This window comes from Elgaria multicarinata, chromosome 2, assembly GCF_023053635.1.
Source record: "Elgaria multicarinata webbii isolate HBS135686 ecotype San Diego chromosome 2, rElgMul1.1.pri, whole genome shotgun sequence".
In the NCBI taxonomy this organism is placed as follows: Eukaryota; Metazoa; Chordata; class Lepidosauria; order Squamata; family Anguidae; genus Elgaria; species Elgaria multicarinata.
In genome coordinates, this window is record NC_086172.1 from 87,799,119 (window position 1) to 87,817,617 (window position 18,499).

The following is an 18,499-nucleotide window of genomic DNA, read 5'->3' on the forward strand; positions in this document are numbered from 1 at the left end:
CACCCATTCCCATAAAAAGATCTGAGAAAAATGGGGGAACCAAGATTCAATGAATATGCATGAATTTAATCAGACTCATTTCCTGACCTATAGCTATCGCTATTAAGTTTCAGTCTCTGCTTCAATGGCAGTGCCCCCTAGAGGCAGAAATGCATCTTGCTTTTGCATTTGATAGTTGTGGTCTCAGTTTGCAACCTCGGACTTGCATGTCCTTGGTGCACAGACATTGTAATAATCTCATACTGTACAGTTTTTAGAAGTCATTTGGAGAAGTAAATATCTGAACTTTTTGTCTTAAACATTTTATTCATCATGCTAAAATAAAACATCCCGTAATCTGTTTTTTCTTCATTTTTTTCCTTTTTCCTTTTTTTCGGAAAAAAACTGAAAGAGGCTTTGGAAAAAACCGGGGGGAAACCAGTTTTCCCCCTGAATTTTTCTGTTTTTTTCTGGGCCTTCACATCTCTAGGCATGTGTCCTGGGCCCCAACAGTTGTCACTACTGATATAAACCGTTTTAAAGTAGTAGTGTAGATCTTGCCCAGTATAGAATTTAAAAGCAGTAGAAACAATTAAAACAGTTAAAACTATGTGTGGCCTTGGTGAATTTAGCCATCAAAGGCTTTGTTATAAAGCCATATTTTAACTTGGCACTGAAATGAGGTCAGGGTCGGTGCCAGTCGGGCTTCCACAGCTGGGGCGCCACAACAGAGAAAGCCCTCTCCCATGTCCCACCTTAGCATATGTCTTGTGTGCACAAGCATACAGTGTGTGGCCAAAGCAGTGCATACTCTGTCCAATATATACTGTGGGGCAAAACACTACACAGGGGGACTGTGCCAGCCTTGAATGTCTCTCTCTCTCTCTCTGCCTGCCCCATGCACAGTGCCCGTGTGTGCCATCCTTGCTGCTGTCACCTCCCCCTCTGCCAGCATCTGCTGTCCATGCTATACTGCACAGTTTCTCCACGGCCAGGGGGATGGTGCCAGCCTTGAACATGCCCACCTGAGTGGTGGCTGGCTGGTACTGCTGGTAGCTATGACTTAGCACCCTGTAAGATGGCTAATAATAATAATAATAATAATAATAATAATAATAATAATATAGAAACACTGGGAAACTTTTACCTGTGGCAAAAGCCTGTTGCTTGTTTTCCTTTGTGTACATGAAATGACAATAAGAAGAATATGGTCAAGCTGGGCTATATGCATTTTTAAAAAAATTGCTCCATCTTACCAGGGCGCTGGAATGACTCCTCTATAAGGAAAGGCTTCAATGTTTGGGCTATTTAATATAGAAGAAAGGCAAATAAGGGAGAGGATTATCACATTATATGGAGTAGAGAAAGTAGAGCAGTGCAATAAACTTCACTGAGTTCAATGTGCCTTACTCCCAGGTGATGTGTATTGCAGTTTAGCTTTTAGGGGCTTAACTTTTTCTTCCCTTAATGAGAAGAGCCTCCGGTCATCCAGGGAAGCTGAATAGCAAGCAAAAGGAAAGTGCAAGGGGAGGGGGGTGATTTTGCACTTCAAATAAACCTTCACCAGAGATTAGGGATAGTGACCTCCTAATTGTCACCTTAAACATCTTCTGATTAGGATCTCTAATCCCCTGTGTGGCTTTTTTATCTTCTGTTTTAGTTTTTGAGAAAAGGAAACTTTATGCATGGCTGTCACAAAAGCCACTGGACCTGTCTGAAAATTGACAAGTTCTGACACCTCTATAGGACTACCACCCCCTCCCCCAAATCCTTGTACTTATGTAGAAGCACAAAAAATAGCCCTCTGTGTTGGCAGATTTTCTGGAATAAAGCAAATTTTACCTATGGCTAGCACATAAATCACTGGACCTAAATGCCTGACATGTGGCAGGTTCAATCATCTCCATAGGGGCTGCCAGGTCTCCAGATTTCATGTACCATAAAAACTGAAAAAAAATGTGGCTGTTTCTGTTTTCCAATGCAAGTCAATGGGAAAATGTTAAATCCGAATGATTCAGTTTTCCGAATCTTGCTTTGGATCTGGAGTCTGAAACAGATCAGATTGGGTTTGAATCAGTCCAAAGCAGATCGGGTCAAATCCGAAGATCCAAATTGGCCTCTGAAACAGGTTGGGGCAGGGTCCGTACACAGCCTTTATCAACACCCACCCATCCTGAGCTACTAACCTGCGCTCTGCCTAACACATGAAATGGTCATTTGTTAGGCAGACACAACAACACAATCCAGCCTCCTATCTCAAAGGTTATTTCATACATGCACCATCACCACTTGGTCATGGCCGTAGTAAGTGATAATTTGCTATCACAGACAGCCTTCTCATATAATCTCAAATACAATTCCTCTCAGTGGAGATGCTCATCTGTGAGAAGGGCTATCAGAGAAATACATAACCGATTAAAATGAGTTTATGAAACCAACCTGCGGATTTTGCAGTGGAATGGCTTTTTCTGAGTTACGTGGGTTTTATGGACATGTGGTCCAGATTTTCACTTTTGGTTTTTTTGTTTGTTGCTAATTTGCATTAGCACTAAAGCGTATCAGTGCAAGTAGAACAAAATTCTACTAAAACAAAATCTGATTCCATCAATGAGCAGAAGATAGACCGAAAGTCATACTGTTTTTATGTTTTTTTAATTTTTGTATACTTTTAATGTTTACTATTTTTAATTGTTGTAAACCACCCAGAGAGCTTCGGCTGTGGAGCGGTATATAAATGTAAATAAATAAATAAATAAATAAATAAATAAAGTCATCTGGCAATCTGTAAAACACAGACAGAAAGAATTTAACTATGAGGCATCCTGTGTTGAATAAACATTTGATGAGAAATCAAGTGATGTACATGTCTGTGTGAACATGCCCCAGGACATGACACCCTGTACCAATATCCCTGATAGTCCCATGCCCAATCAAGATAGCTTAAAGGTGGTTAGCTTAAAGTGATTTCAGTTGGAAACCCCAAAAAGAAGATTCCTTCCCTTCAGGACAGTTTTTACAATAACAAAGAATTCAAAGCTGAAATATATGGCTACAAATTGGAAACCAAAAGAAACCTTTATCAGAAATCATAGAATCATAGAATAGTAGAGTTGGAAAGGGTCTATAAAGGGTGCTGTTGGATCCAGAACTGTCACTTGAGGCACACGTGAACTCAGTGGCAAAGAGCACCTTTTATCAGCTTAGTTTGATATACCAACTACGGCCTTATCTGGACAGAGATAGCCTAGCTACAGTTATCCATGCTCTGATAACCTCTCGTTTGGATTACTGCAATGCGTTATACGTGGGGCTGCCTTTGAAAACGGTCCTGAAACTTCAGGTGGTACAAAACAGGGCAGCCCATTTACTAACAGGGACTGGCCGGCGAGACCACATTATGCCAGTCCTTTTACAACTTCATTGGCTGCCAGTCCAGGTCCGGGCCCGATACAAAGTGCTGGTATTGACATTCAAAGCCTTAAACGGTTTGGGGCCAGGTTATTTGAAGGAATGCCTCCTCCCATATGTACCTGCCCGGACCTTAAGATCATCCACAGGGGCCCTTTCCCATGAGCCCCTGCCAAAGGAAGTGAGGCTGGTGGCTACTAGGAGGAGGGCTTTCTCCGCTGTGGCACCCCGGCTGTGGAATGAGCTCCCCAGAGAGGTCCGCCTGGTGCCTACACTGTACTCCTTTCGTTGCCAGCTGAAGACCTATTTATTCTCTCAGTATTTTAACACTTAATTTTAACTTAAATTTAAATTTTACTGTTCTAATTCTGTATTTTAACCTTATATCAATTTCTGCTGTGTGGTTTTATCCTGGTTGTGCTTTTTATACTGTATTTTGTATTTGTGTTTTTAGACTGTTGGTTGTTTTATTATGGCTTTCATTTTTGTGAACCGCCCAGAGAGCTTCGGCTATTGGGCGGTATAAAAATATAATAAATAAAAATGAATAAATAAATAAACCGAGTCCAACCCCCTGCTCAATGCAGGAATCCACCTTAAACGTAACATTCTAGTGCTAATCTCACTACAGCAATTGAAGGAACACAGAACGAGCCTCATTGGGAAAGATTCAAGACAGAACTGGATCAATATAAAGGCAGGATGTCTTGCAAAAAATTATTCTTCTGTCAGATGTGGCCTATTGGAGTTTTAAAAGGGTTTCTTCATATGATCTTCATATAAAACCACCACCACCACTACCAACAACAACTTCCCCCTGCAGCATTGAGTTTGTTGGTTGAGGTGGAGTTTTGTATTTGTCCCTCCCCTCCACCCCCTTTCCCCAAATTTTGACTCAGTGGATGGGCTTTGTTCATGAATCTGCTATTAGGACAAAAAGAATCTCCCACGTATGGTGGTGATGGGATCATCTCCTGCAGTATAGTTTGACTGTTTTTATTTTTTAAACACATTGCTATGGCACTTCCACTCCCTGCTTGTGACGTATGGTACATTGCACCCATTCCCAGTTGTTCACACCCTTCTTCAAATAGTGATTACCCAACACTGAAACAGAAACCAAACTCCAGAAAAGTGATAAGAACAGTGACATTTCCACTTTCTTGAATAGTTGAAATGATACAATTTAAAAATGGCAATGAGTTTTTGTGCAACAGCCTTAACTGATAATTTAATTTATTATCTAGGGGACAACTCAACTGTTCTCAGAAATTCTACTGTTTAATTTATTATTCTCTATTCTATCCCTTTGGATTTTGTTCTTTCTTCTGTGTAATCTACTACATTGCTCTTGTTGCATTTGATTTTCTTGAAGAATCTAACCAATTGGTTTAGATAATGTGGTGTGTTTTTTAAGCTTAGGGCTTGTTGTCATTTTTTGTATTCCCAGTTCTGTGTCCCTGGTGAATTTGATAAGAATGTTTTATGCCCAATTTACTTATGTGTATTTTGAACAGCAGCAGACTCAGCAGTGGCATATACAGAAAAGCACTGGGTAGCTCTATCCATTTCAATGATACATCTGATGATGAGCCAACTTGTTACCTCTGCTTCAGTTCACATTTAACCAGATCAATTCTATTTCTATAATGAGATTATCTTATCTTATCTTATCTTATTTATTTATTGCATTTCTATACCGCCCAATAGCCGAAGCTCTCTGAGCGGTTTACATTGCCTGATGTCCTGAGGAAGTTTATACTTAGACATGCTGTGGAATCCTAAGCAAACGAACGGACTACCCATGGTTGCCATATAACAGCATCGTTTAAGATTATGACATTTGTCCCACCATTTGGGAGAAGTCTTCAAAATATGATGGTTACAGTCTTTCTCTTTCCCCCCTCTCCGAATTATATAATTTCCCACCCACATTAATTTATTCCTGTAATGTCACAGGCTACTGAGTTTCCTGCAGTAAACATTCAGGTTTTGTGGTCTTTTAAGAAAGCTTCACATGTTCTAATTACCTGTAATCTGAACGATATGAAGGAAAGTAAACTGTGAGGAGTTGAAAAGATGATAGGGGAAGTGGCATGGGGGTGGAAATTAGTAAACTGCTCATGACCAACTCTTCAAATGTTATCAATTGGCTGAAGAGCTGGTCCTATTTGTGCTACAGGATTTTACAAAAGATAAAGTTCATATGCGTACTTACAATATAACTTTGCAATATGCACTGTAGCATGGCTTAAGTAGTTTAAGTAGGCCAAGACAACTGAAGTACATAGAGCATATATGGAAAAGTGAGGAAGCTTCTATACATAGGTGATTCAGCCAAGTTGTTATCCACTGGGATCCCTGAGATAAATTTCAGACAGTTGGGAAGAATATTTTGAGTGCTATTGGCTCCTTCCATTCCCTGGGAACTGCAGTCTTACCTTGCACCCTTTCACAAGTTCACAGAGGGGTCCTGAGAGCCTCCACTTCTTCAAAACCAGGATTTCGGGCCATGAGCCTTTGCTAAGATCATCTTCCAACTCATGGCCCAAAGTCCCTCCCTGTTTGGATCCATCATCATTTGGGAACTTTGAAAGCACTCTGCACATAGACTCTCTTCTATTTGGACTTTGGATTTCTAAGGACTGTGTCATGAAAACTACTGTGAAGAATTTTATAGACTTGAGCTCACATTTGCTGTGGATTGCATGTTTATGGTCAGCTCAGTTTATGGCAGGCTGGGATTGACTGTTGGATTTTTCCTCTGCCAGACTCAGGTGGCAGGGAGTTCCTGGTGCTAAAGTACATGCATGGGAGTTCTTGTGCCTGAGATTGTTACCCATCCCGTGATCTTGTTTAGGCTTTGGCCATGTTCCCTGAGTTACCAACGTGTGCTTGCTTTTGGACTAGCTCCCTTGGGATAGTTTGCTGAGCCTTTCAAGAATCCCCCATTGTGATTGCCTAAGGGAGCGTATCAAGAACCTTTCCCCCGCCCTTGTTCAGGTTTAGAACCCATTTTGGGGACAATATCTTGGAGCCTAAAGCTTTCTGACCATCAATCAGCTTTAAGGTGGATTCCTGCATTGAGCAGGGGGTTGGACTCGATGGTCCTATGGGCCCCTTCCAACTCTACTATTCTATGATTCTATGATAAGTGTTTTTGGAAGTGTGTAACCATTAAGCTTTTCACCATGACATTTCCCTGATTAAAAGAACTCTCACTGATTGGGTGTCCTGTGTCAGTTTGCCAGCACGTGTGAAAGCTGGTGGGAATGGGAGCCACACGGCAGTCTTGTTTGTTTCAGAAGAGACTTGCCATGTGACAAGGGTGCACTTGAGTCACACTAGTTTAACCTCTCCTTAAGTGAATGGAACTAGCACGATATTTGGATCTGACCAGTAAATAATTTCAGTATCTAATAAGGGCAATGGATAATTATTAGTCTTATTCAAAAGGGTCAGTCTTGGGTCTTCAGGGACAGCAAACAGTCCTAAGCAATTAGGAAAAGGTTGTGAGAATTACAAGCTATATTGAAATTAAGATACTCCAACATTGTTCAGCTACTTTCAACAACTAAGAGATGCTATAAATTAACATTGCGTGTGTTTGAAGGGACCCTTTGGGAGATGTAAAATGGCAATAAAAAAGACAATTGCATGATAACTGAATCAATATTAGTCTATTTCCTGAATGCTAGATTACAGGTATTATAATGAAAATTTCAGCTTTGTTTACTTTCTAAAACAAACATTGCACCCTTCTGCCCCCTCCTTCTCCTCATCTTCCATCTCCTCCCCTTTGAGGGCATGAATTGCATCAATGGGTCTTATATAAAGAAAGGCTGCAGAAGGACTTCTGTTCTTCCCTCTTAGCCACCATGGGGCTAAGGTTAGCCAGCCTTTTGATACTATGGCTGGCCATTTGTAACGCATCTGAAATTAGAAAAGGTAAGGTTTTTTAAAAAGGAGATCTTGTGGAATTGTCCAGTGGGAAAGCCTGAGGCTGCTGTGATGGGCTGCAAGTAAAAGCTCCCAATTGTGCAGCTAATTAAAAGGACTTTTAAGGCTATGAAAGGTATTTTGTATGGTGAACATTGGGTTCTCCTTCTCTCTGCCTGTAAATATTCTGGATGATGTGAACTAAGACGATCCCCTCTCAAAGTATTTGTAGTAGGGAGAGAAAGATGTTGTGTCAGAGTATCTTGGTGGCCCGTTCAGTACTAAAATACTGATTCTGAAGTACCCATTTGTGTTCCAATGTCAAGGATCTGCAAATGGAGCAGAACATTCTTTCTCTGGAAAGGAAAAGGAAGCGGCCCTATTTATGTATGATAATCTTGTGGCATATTTGATGGAGGAAACTTATATTGATTTTTAATAAATATATTTTAAAAATTCTGTATGAGTGGCAGCAACTTCAACAATTTTGCTAAAGCAATTTTTCATGGCCTATGATGGCTAAATAAGTAAATCATAGTGACAGAAATTACACCATTGTTGCAGTAATAGCCAGCACACAAGCTATCTCTCCAAAGGTACCTATGTTTTATGGCTTTATGGCTTTGCTACTCCTGCAATTGCAGTTGGGAATATTTGTGCACCTTTTTCATAGTGTAAGTTTACACATTGCTTGAGATGTTGTAATCAATAATTGAAACGATGACATGTTAACATTTCAGTAGACCATTTGATACTGGTGACTTCTTTACCTTCAGAGCCTCAATGAATTTTATGGTTTATTTTTTATTAAATTGTGTAAGTGTCATTCTCCATGATTGCACTTAATGGTTACATTGTCTCATTCTTCATCCCTTCAGGAAGAAGTCCTAACCATGACCAATATGTCTGCAGTACCTGGGGGAACAACCACTTCAAAACTTTTGATGGTGACTTTTACCAATTTCCTGGTGTCTGTGATTACAACTTTGTTTCTGACTGCCGAGAGTCCTACAAAGAGTTCTCTGTCCATATCCAGCGTGAACTGAATGACCAAGGACATCCTGACATCCAATATGTTCTTGTCACAATTAAGGATGTTGCAATCTACCTCTCTCACAAGATGGTTGTGGTGGATGGCCAAATGTAAGTTTCTCTGATAATAAGCTTCAAAGGCATGAAAACTTATGTTCTTCCACAGAAACCTTGTAGTATTAATTGTTGTATGAACTGAAAACTTCCATCAACCAGAATAAGTTTGAGGGAATTGCATTCTGTAGAAACCCAAATCATCTTTCCAAAAGATCTTGGATAGCGTAACTACTGAAATTTTGCTTTAAACAAGGTTTGATGAGAAGTTGGAGTTCTCAAGGGAAATCAAAATGAGGTTTAATAAGAGTAATGACACTTCTTAAGGAGTTTTATATATCCCCAGGTTGTCATGAGGTTTCAGCTAAAGCAAAATTTGAAGTGAATTTAAACATTCTTGTTCAGGCAAAACATCTGAAAAATTTCAAAGGAAGCCAAAAGAGCCCAAATAATTTCTCAGGAGCATTTTGTCTCTCCTCCCTCTGACATTATTTTTGGCATGTTTGATTGGACCAGAGCATGATAACCACACAGCAGATCTTCTATCTGTTGGAAAATGATATCATTCCATTATTATTGTGAATAATTTCCCTAGCATTACTACTACTACTAATGTGCACTATGTTGTTGTTCCATCTTGCACAGTAGCCAAAAAGGTGCAAAACACTATTGTCAACAATGAAAATGGTTATCCAAGCAAGGTACAAAACTGAAAAATCAGTATTTATATTATACAACATGTATATACAGGGACCTGGTATTTGGGTTTTTAAAATACTACTATATTTCCATGGTTGTTGTCTCTGGTATCTTCCACCTAGAGGGAAACCTCCTTTATTTGTTTTTGGTCCATCTTTATTTGTACGTTCACAACACAGCCATGTAGGGATTTCTGTGCCTATAGATCCAAGTCCATCACTCAACCACATTGGTTCTCCATTGAGACACTGGGGCATTTTGGTCATTGCCTTGACTCTGTATGCCTTGGCTCCCCCATTTTTCACCATACACAGTGAGCACATACTCAGATGCAGTTAAGAGATTCTGTTTTACAGTTCGATGGGCAGTACAAGAGTTCATACTGAGTATGAACAAGGAGAGTTCATACTGAGTACAAACAAGGAGAGTTCATACTGAATATGAAGCAGGAAGACAAGAGGGATCCAACAGCAGCTCTCTAGGAGCATTAACGCTGTGGGAAAATGACCCATTAAGGCTGTAATCCTATGCATGTTTAGACAGAAAAAGTCCTACAATTCCCAGATGCTGTCAAGTTGTAGGACATTTTCTGTCTAAACATGTGTAGGATTGTGCCCTTAGCCAATGGATGGACTGCTTCTACTTGGCTCTTGTAAATTCAAGTCATTTTTCCAGCCCTAGTATAGCTGAGGCCTAATCTACACCAAGCAGGATATTGTACCATGAAAGCAGTATATAAAAGGCAGGAGCCATGTTACTGCCTTCTAGCAGTATTGAAGTGCACTGACAACTGTTGGGGCCCATTGACATAAACCATATACCACTTTCAATATCCTACTTGGTGTAGATTAAGCCTGAGTTAGATCCTCCTCCTCCTCCTCCTTCTTCTTCTTCTTCTTCTTCTTCTTGAAGTTGTTATTTGCACATTCTTCACCAGATTATCGCACTTGAAATCCATGCCAAATGTTGGGTAATGGCCTTAAGAAGATATATTCCTTCTTATAAAGAATGTCCATATTTTCCTTTTACTGTAATGTGACCTGTTTCACTATGCTTAGATTGACTAACATTTTAATCTGCAATAAAGCCTCTGTAATGAGTAAAACCAACGATTACTTATACAGTATTACCTATATAATTACCTATACAGTAGTTAACTGTAGTAAGACCCTGCTCAGGAAATATGCCTCAGTATTGGGTAGCAAAAACTCTGCCTAAACTGTTCCTCAGTTAAAATCAAGAGGTGTGCTGGAAGGTCAGCCCACCAAGGATTCCCCGTGCCCTGCTTCACAATCCCATTTGTTCTAAAGGGGGTTTGAAAGCACACAATCCCTATCCCAGATTGAGTCTGTAATCTACATATGTCTAATACCACTTGCAGTGGGTGCAAATGTGTTCTGTAGCTACAGAGCTGAATACAAATGACATCCTCTCACTTTTTCCTGATTTTGGGAGGCCTTTTATTGCATACACTATGGAGGTCTCTCATTTAATCTACTGATGGGCAAAATGGTGCAATATAATCATTTCAGTAAGTAAATGGGGAAGGTAGAGGGGAAGTGGTATAGAAAAGGTATCTCGAAGTTAACTCGCTGTAATAAGCATTAGTAACACTGGGCATGTCTACACCAGCCCTATATCCACACAGGGGATCCCAGGAGCAGGCAGGGATGATCCCTCCATTTTCCTGGGATAATCCTTAGGTGTAGAAAGGGCCACTGTGAGCCTTCTATACGAGGCTTTTATGGTGCCCTTGTGATTGCTCACTCATAGTAATTTGTGGGTCCTTTCCATGACATCTTCATCCTCCAGGACTTCTTCTATGCTTTATAACTATTATCACATCCCCCCGCCCCAGGAGGAAAGTCTGGTATTATATAGAAATGGTAGAATGAGAATCTAATGTTGCACATTTCCACTATACCACAGTGCCATTTAGGTGTTGTTTAATGAAACATATAGAAAGTCAGAGAAAGAAAAACTTTGTGTGTGTGTGTGTGGGGGGGGGGGAAAGTACATGAAAAGGAGCTGATTTTAATCCCACAAAGAATCTGGAAGCAGAAGCCTCAGTAAATGAATAGGATAAAAACCTCATGTAGAAATGCCCTGTAAGATCTAAAATACAGATTTATTAGAACGTTTCTGATAGAGGAGGAGGGGGACAGCACCACTTACATTCACGAGTAAAATTCATGGGAGCTTCGGCTATTGGGCAGTATATAAATGCAATAAATAAATAAATAAATAAAATAAATCTGACCATCATTTTCCTAGATGAACTTTCCAACTTGAATGCCAAAACTGAGAGAAACCTGGCAATTGTTAACAGAATATTAATAATTTGGGATACTGAAAAAAAACAGCTGTTGGTATTATATGAAGCCTACAAGATAGAATGGAATCCTTACCAAATTCTACAAATGTTTCTCCCCCACCCCCTAACATTTGAGCTGCTGCCTGTAATGGAATCTAACAAAAACTCTGTGTAACTTCCTTTTCTATAGCACAAGGACTCCATACCATCGCCCTGGTATTTTGATTGAGAAGGACGATAAATATAGTAAAGTCTATTCTAAAGTGGGCCTGGTTCTGATATGGAACAGAAACGATGCCTTGATGGTATGTGTAGCCTTCAGCTTCTGTTTTGATACTTTGATATAGGCTTAATGGCTCAGGGCCAGGACACATAAGAGGCTGATTGCTTACCTCTGTCTCTCTCTAGTAGATAGGTTCACCCAAGAGTACCTGCTGGAGTGAGTACAGAAGCATTTTTAGTGGCTGCTCCAACAACTGAGGAATGACCCCCTATAACAGCAGAGTTGGGCCTTTTTTGTCTCAAGGCCTGAATTAAATTTCAGAGAAGCTCTTGGGAGCTGTATTCCTGTGCTGGGTGGTGCTGAAGGCAAAAGGGGTGGGGCCAAACATCTACCCCAAATATCAGCGCATTTTAGTTTAAAGCTCCTGCTACGAGTAACGAAGCATTAGGGGAGGCATTTCAGCTTTTTAGAATGGGGAAAACTGTGCAAACCCAAGAAATGACCGAACTGTAAGCAGTCAGAGGAAAGGGATTGGAGCCAGGAAAAGTGGGCGTGGCCATTTGGGCAGGGTGACCACCTGGAAAGGAGGACAAGGCTCCTGTATCTTTAACAGTTGCATAGAAAAGGGGATTTCAGCAGGTGTCATTTGTATGCATGCAGCACCTGGTGAAATCCCCTCTTCAACACAACAGTTAAAGCTGCAGGAGCCCTGCCTAGTGTGATCAGTTACAAAAGACGGCAGGGCTCCTACAGCTTTATGTGCTGAGTCCACTGTTGTTTGATACAATAGTTGAGATGTTCTTTCCGATTTTGCTTTTTCTATTTAGGTTGAGCTTGACAGCAAGTTTCAAAACTATACATGTGGTCTTTGCGGGGATTATAATGGCCTGCAGATCTACAATGAATTCATCTCCAATGGTAAGTCAGACCACACTTACTATTATTATTATTATTATTATTATTATCATCATCATCATCATCATCATCATCATCATCATCATCATCATCATTTATATACTGCCCCATAGCCTAAGCTGTCTGGGCAGTTTACAAAGTTTTAGAAATGCCTATTATCAATTGAAGAATATTAACTTTTTAAAATTCAGAAATGACAATCAAGCAAGGGTTTACAGTACTGGGCTGTTAGAAATTCACATGCAGATGACACACACACACATACACCTAGGAAATGGGATCAAAAGTGTGAAATGAATTCTGTAATAACAAAAGTATTCTTAATTTGGGCGATATAGAAATGCAACAATAAATCTGATGAGTATCAACAATATCATTTAAAGGCAGTATTTTGTTCATTAGGTCAGGGCAATTTATATTCTTCCAGATAGTCTTCTAGATAACAAGTGCAAGAATGGTGAATGGAGCTCACATTACAGACTGCAAAAACAAATCACCTCCAATAAATCTTAATTAAAGCCTATAGGTTCATGAATTCTTTACATCACCCTGGATTCAAAGTGTAGAAAATGGTCAAACTTTCCCATGCTTCAATAAATATTTACATTTTTTTTTAAAAAAAGTAATTTGAATTAAACCTTAAAGGGAGCAAACGTATGTCCCCCAGATGGCACCTGAGGGACATAGGATTGTTCAGTTTCTGGGCTCCAAGGTTGGAATCAGGGCTCTGACCTTGGATCCCAGAAACCATGCTCACCACCCCTCCCCCTTGTAGCCAGTGTAGTTCTGGCTACATCTCTGCACTTGGAAACAGAGTAGAGAGATGGGAAAAGGGGGTGTTTTCCTGGGGGCAGGGATGAGGGGAGACTGGGGCATTGGCCATACGATGTTTCCCATGGCTGCCCTAGCCTCCTTCCCTTCCCCTCCGAAGCACTGCTGTTAGACCAGGCAAAATTGACCACCTAGCAGAAATGCAGGATGGCATGGAGAGCGGAGGCGAAGATCATCCTCATGCTCCAGCCACCCTACATTGGATATGTGGCAGCCTCGAGGTTCAGAGGGTGCTGACTATCTTCATAGGATCATTGCACCGTAAAGGGTTTCAGTTTGTAGTAAGTGAATGTACCATGCAATGTGGAGTGGTGGTTCTAATCCTTGTTAGTGATTGTGAGAGCAAATTTGGGTGGTGTATATTCTAAGTTTGTAGACTAACACGGCATGGTTTTTCTCTTCAGTCCTCTAGATCATCTCCCTTCTATTCATTTCCCAAAGTATAGCATTAAAAACCTTGCAATCCATCATTTTCATTATTAACTGCTCTTTTCAGTCACCAAGCTGCCAGGAATCATAAGCTAAAAATGAAGACCATTACTATTTGGATACTTATTTGTTTAAATATGTGCTTGGTGCTTCTAAAGATGCTGCTCACTCTTTCTCACAGGACTGAAATACAACCCAATCATATTTGGAAACCTCCAGAAGATTAACAACCCCCAAACAGTATGTGAAGACCCTGATGAGGCACAGACTGTCAAATCCTGCAACCTGCATGTAAGTCTCAACATCCTGAACAGTACACCCCAGAAACGGAGAGATCAGTCTCATTTGGGGGAATAGCAAGTGTGAATGAGTTGTGCAACCACTTATGAGCTTCATGATGCATCCAATTCATTCCTTGGTGTGAAATTGGAAGTCAGAGGACATGAAAGTAAGACGGGTTGGCTCTGTGTGGACTCAGGTTTCTGTGCAAAGCGTGGCACTTCCTTTGTGCTTTGCAGAGTGGTGGGAAACCAAGCAGGCTTTGTGTATGTATCATGTATTTACATCAGCCTTCCTCAATCTGGTGGCCTTCAGATGTTTTTGGACTACAACACCCATTATCCCTGGGAGTTATAGTGCAAAATATCTGGAAAGTACCAGATTGGAGGATGCTGATCTAAATGGATCTACTGACCTTCAAGACAAATGGTGTCCATTTATCAGGGATGAAGTTTTGGACTTCATCTCTCATATGCCCCTGCCACCATAGCCAATAATCAAGACTGCTGAAAGTGAAGTTCAAAACACCTACCTTCTGTCCACCCCTGCCTTAGATTCAATCATGCTGGGGTCAATAGCACCATAAATTATCTGTAGCCTAGATATCATGACAATATTTACCAGTGTTATGTTTTTAATGTTAAGGAACTAAACCCATATGTAGCTGATGCCACTTCAGAGCAACTACTTCCCAGAGGCTGTGCCTGAGCTCTAGCAGTTTTTATTGCAAACAGTAGCTCATATATTATATTTCAGAAACTTGAATCCACTATTTAGGTGTGCTATTTTAATCATCTGTATTTGTTAGTGTGGCTTCTGTGGCTGCTTTGGAAAGCAAACAAGCAGCACCCAGGGCTTGAGAGACCTCTGGGATTCAACTCCTTTCTCTTTCTAGCGTGAAGAGTGTGAGAAGCTGCTGACTTCTCCAGCTTTTGCGGACTGTCAATCCCGCCTTAATCTGGAACAGTATATTCAAGCTTGCATGCAGGACAGATGTGCTTGTCAGCCCACTGAGGACTCCTTCTGCCTCTGCAGCACCATCTCGGAGTTTTCGCGCCAGTGCTCCCATGCTGGTGGCAAGCCTCAGAATTGGAGGACAGCCCAACTGTGCCGTAAGTCACTAACTGGCTCATATAAGATGCAATCAGCAATGTATAACAAAGGAGGGGGAGTTTGGGCCAGTTTTCAGGCAGCATTAGAGTAAGTCTTGGGAACTCATCCTGTTTTGTTGTAATGCGAGTTTCCCCATTGATTTTAATGAAAGCAAACTTTGGATTATTGCTTTCTGCTTAAGAATCAAAGAGAACTGAAAACAAGAAAATAAAACTAAGGAAGTTGTATGCTTAAATCCCATTTAAACTAATGAGAATTATGCTTTCAGTTGTTTGCATTGTCCTTTTTTGGATTGAACTGTAATTGCATATTTTAGCATATATTATGTTAAACATATTCAGCACAGCAAGGCAACAACATCTCTCCCTCCCTCCCTCTCTCTTCCTTGTGTGTGCGCACACCACACACATTTGATCCTTTTGAACTTTTGTCCAAACATCTGTTAAATATCACTGAAAACCTGAAAATTCATTAGAAAAAAACCCTATTCCCAAACCAAAACTGTTCAATCTACTCTCTATTAAAGTAAACAATGCTTTGAATTATATTAGACCAAGTTCCCAATTAGTGTAATTCCATTGTTTTTCCCAATAGTGCTTGCCCATGAGATATAGATAACATTTCCTAATCAGTCCTGCTTCTTTAATTATTTCAGCTGAATCATGTCCTGGAAATATGGTATACTTGGAAAGTGCTTCACCATGTATGGACACCTGTTCACACCTGGAGATCAGCAAACTATGTGAAGAGCATTATATGGATGGCTGTTTTTGTCCTGAAGGTAACAGTTTCAGTGTGGCATAGAGGATATAACAATGGGCTTAGATATGGAAACTCAAGTTCAAATCCCTCCTTAGCTGGATGGCCATGACTAAGGCCTTAGCTAGACTGGGCTTTATCACGGGGCGAACCCTGGGATCGTCCCTGTGCGTCCACATGACCTAACCCTAACCCTTGCCTCGGGATAGAGCCCTCCACTTTGGGCCTGCTTTTTCTGGGCTGAGCCTGAGACTATGGAATATGTGGCCTGTTGCCGCGGTTTGACCTGGCTCCGCGCAATTCCTCTTGTGGAGCCGTGAGCCACACATGGGGCGCAGCGCTCCTCAGGAGCACTGCGCCCATCGGGGGTAGGTTGGTGGGAGCAGGGATTTTTTTTTTTTAAAAAAAGTACGTACCTTTAGCGCACGAGCGTTCGTGCGCTCCTCTTCCTTTAAAAATAAAAAATGGTGGGCACGACGCCTCACTTCCTGAGGTCGTCACGCCTCATGTGCAAATGGAGGAGTGATCTCGCGTTAAACACAATGTGAGATCTTACCTCCTCCGTCCTAGATTAAAAGGTAGGTCTAGCTAAGGCCTAAGTTGCTAACCTATTTCTCAGGGTTACTGTTCCTCTAAAGCTACAATGCAATTTTAAAAACACTGAGTAGGAAGTAAGCCTTGTTGAACTCAGAGTGATTTACTTCTGAATAAACAAGTTTATGATTGGTTTATAAAAGGTTGTACTGAGCTCCTTTGGGAAAGTAAGAGGTACAAATGTTACAGATAAATGAAAATATTTGTCAGCCTTAGATCAGAGGTGTTCGCCTCCCTTAGAAAAGCTAACTATCAGTGCCTTTTGTTCAAAACCATCACTCACCCCATCCTCTGTACCCTTGTACTAATCTCAACCAGTAGCTTGGGGGTTCTGCTGAGAATTTGCTTCATCCAGGATTTCTCCCATCTGGGTAGTGGATTAAATCCCTCATAGTACAATGGGATTTCCTTCCTGGTAAGTATGCTCAGGTTTGCAGCCTAGTAAGTATTCTCAGGTTTCTTCTTCTTCTTTTTTTTTGCAGGCACAGTATATGATGACATCACTGGGAAAGGCTGTGTGTCCACAAGCCAATGTTACTGTAAACTTCATGGGAAGCTATTTGCTCCTGGTCAAGACATCACCAATGAATGTGAAAACTGGTAAGGAATCCTGTGCAGCAGCAGCCTCTCCAAGAGTAATTTTAGACAGAGCTTGCTATTTCAGAGAAGACACATCAGAATGAAAGAACAGAGAGTCATGTGAATGTCATCTTGATAAATCCTTCCTATTATCTGGTACCTTCATATATCCATTAGCTCATTATAATTTTGTGCTAAATCACTCTGAACCCCAGTAAGCCTGGCATGTTCCATATTAGAAAGAGAGTCAAAAATTGCCTAATATCACCGCTTAGTCAAGAATGAGGAAGAATGATGTATTGACCCTAAAGAGTTTTACTCTGAGTATGAAAGCAAAAACAAATCTCTGATTTCAAACTATCCTTCCAGAAAAGTTCTTGAGGTTGCTTTTTGTTTTGGTGCTGCCATTTTGCAGTACAGAACCAATAACTTTATGCTTCCTGGATCTTGAATAATTTGAAAGAGACATTGTTTAGGTTCATACAACATGACAAGCCAGATAACAGGTTGAGTATGTGTTGAATGTTGAACTGTGGGTTGTTGTTGAATGGTAGATTGTCGTGTTGTGTGAACCCAACTGCACTAACAAACCATGGCTTATTAACCATAAACAACCTATGAAGAGAACCCATGGTTTGCTGTTTGGTTATGAACCATGGGCAACCCACACTTAACCCATACTCAACCCATATTCTGGCTTGTCATGTTGTGTGAACCAGGTCATTGTTAGGAGGAAACACTTTGGACTCACTTCTATATACACTTACTGTGGTGGTACTCTACATGACGGTATTTTCAGTACAATTCCTAAATTTCGAAGTCCTAAGACCATCTTTTGATTCTTAATTTTGTCTATATTTACAGCACTTGTGCATCAGGTAGATGGATATGCCAGGATTTGCCCTGTCCAAGCACATGTGCAGTGGAGGGTGGCACTCATATTACTACCTTTGATGGGAAGAAATATATCTTCCATGGAGACTGCTACTACGTGTTGGCCAAGGTACATATATCAGACATTTCTACTGTGGTAAAAGAAAATGTGCTAAACCCATAATCACCAAACTACTTTCCTAGTGAATGCCCTATTTATTTTGACACAGGAGGCTGAGAAGGTGACCTATTTCCAGATAACAGAGTATTCAAAATGTATGCTAGTTACTTTAGTGCCCATTGTATGAGTTTGGTGATTATGGGTTTGTCTGTGACCAAATTAAACAATTCATACAGTTTGTATGAAACAGATGTAAATTCAGCTACTGTCATTTTTTTCCTTTATGGTTTTGGCAAAGAACAATTATGTTAGGTTACAATTGATGGGTGAACATGTCTATTTCTAGTTCTTGTGCATT

At 40.6% G+C, this 18,499-nt stretch overlaps 1 protein-coding gene across 1 annotated transcript in view; it reads left to right on the forward strand.

Annotated features, from left to right (window-relative positions):
* The first annotated feature begins 7,265 nt into the window (after nucleotides 1–7,265).
* The window catches only part of MUC2 (mucin 2, oligomeric mucus/gel-forming), an 87,298-nt gene continuing 76,064 nt past the window's right edge, over nucleotides 7,266–18,499 (forward strand). The window contains exons 1-9 of the mRNA XM_063118406.1: nucleotides 7,266–7,335; nucleotides 8,205–8,469; nucleotides 11,616–11,730; nucleotides 12,476–12,566; nucleotides 14,005–14,114; nucleotides 14,998–15,214; nucleotides 15,871–15,996; nucleotides 17,051–17,168; nucleotides 18,012–18,150. Coding sequence (XP_062974476.1) covers nucleotides 7,266–7,335; nucleotides 8,205–8,469; nucleotides 11,616–11,730; nucleotides 12,476–12,566; nucleotides 14,005–14,114; nucleotides 14,998–15,214; nucleotides 15,871–15,996; nucleotides 17,051–17,168; nucleotides 18,012–18,150 — 1,251 coding nt within the window. The remainder of the gene's footprint in view (nucleotides 7,336–8,204; nucleotides 8,470–11,615; nucleotides 11,731–12,475; nucleotides 12,567–14,004; nucleotides 14,115–14,997; nucleotides 15,215–15,870; nucleotides 15,997–17,050; nucleotides 17,169–18,011; nucleotides 18,151–18,499) is intronic.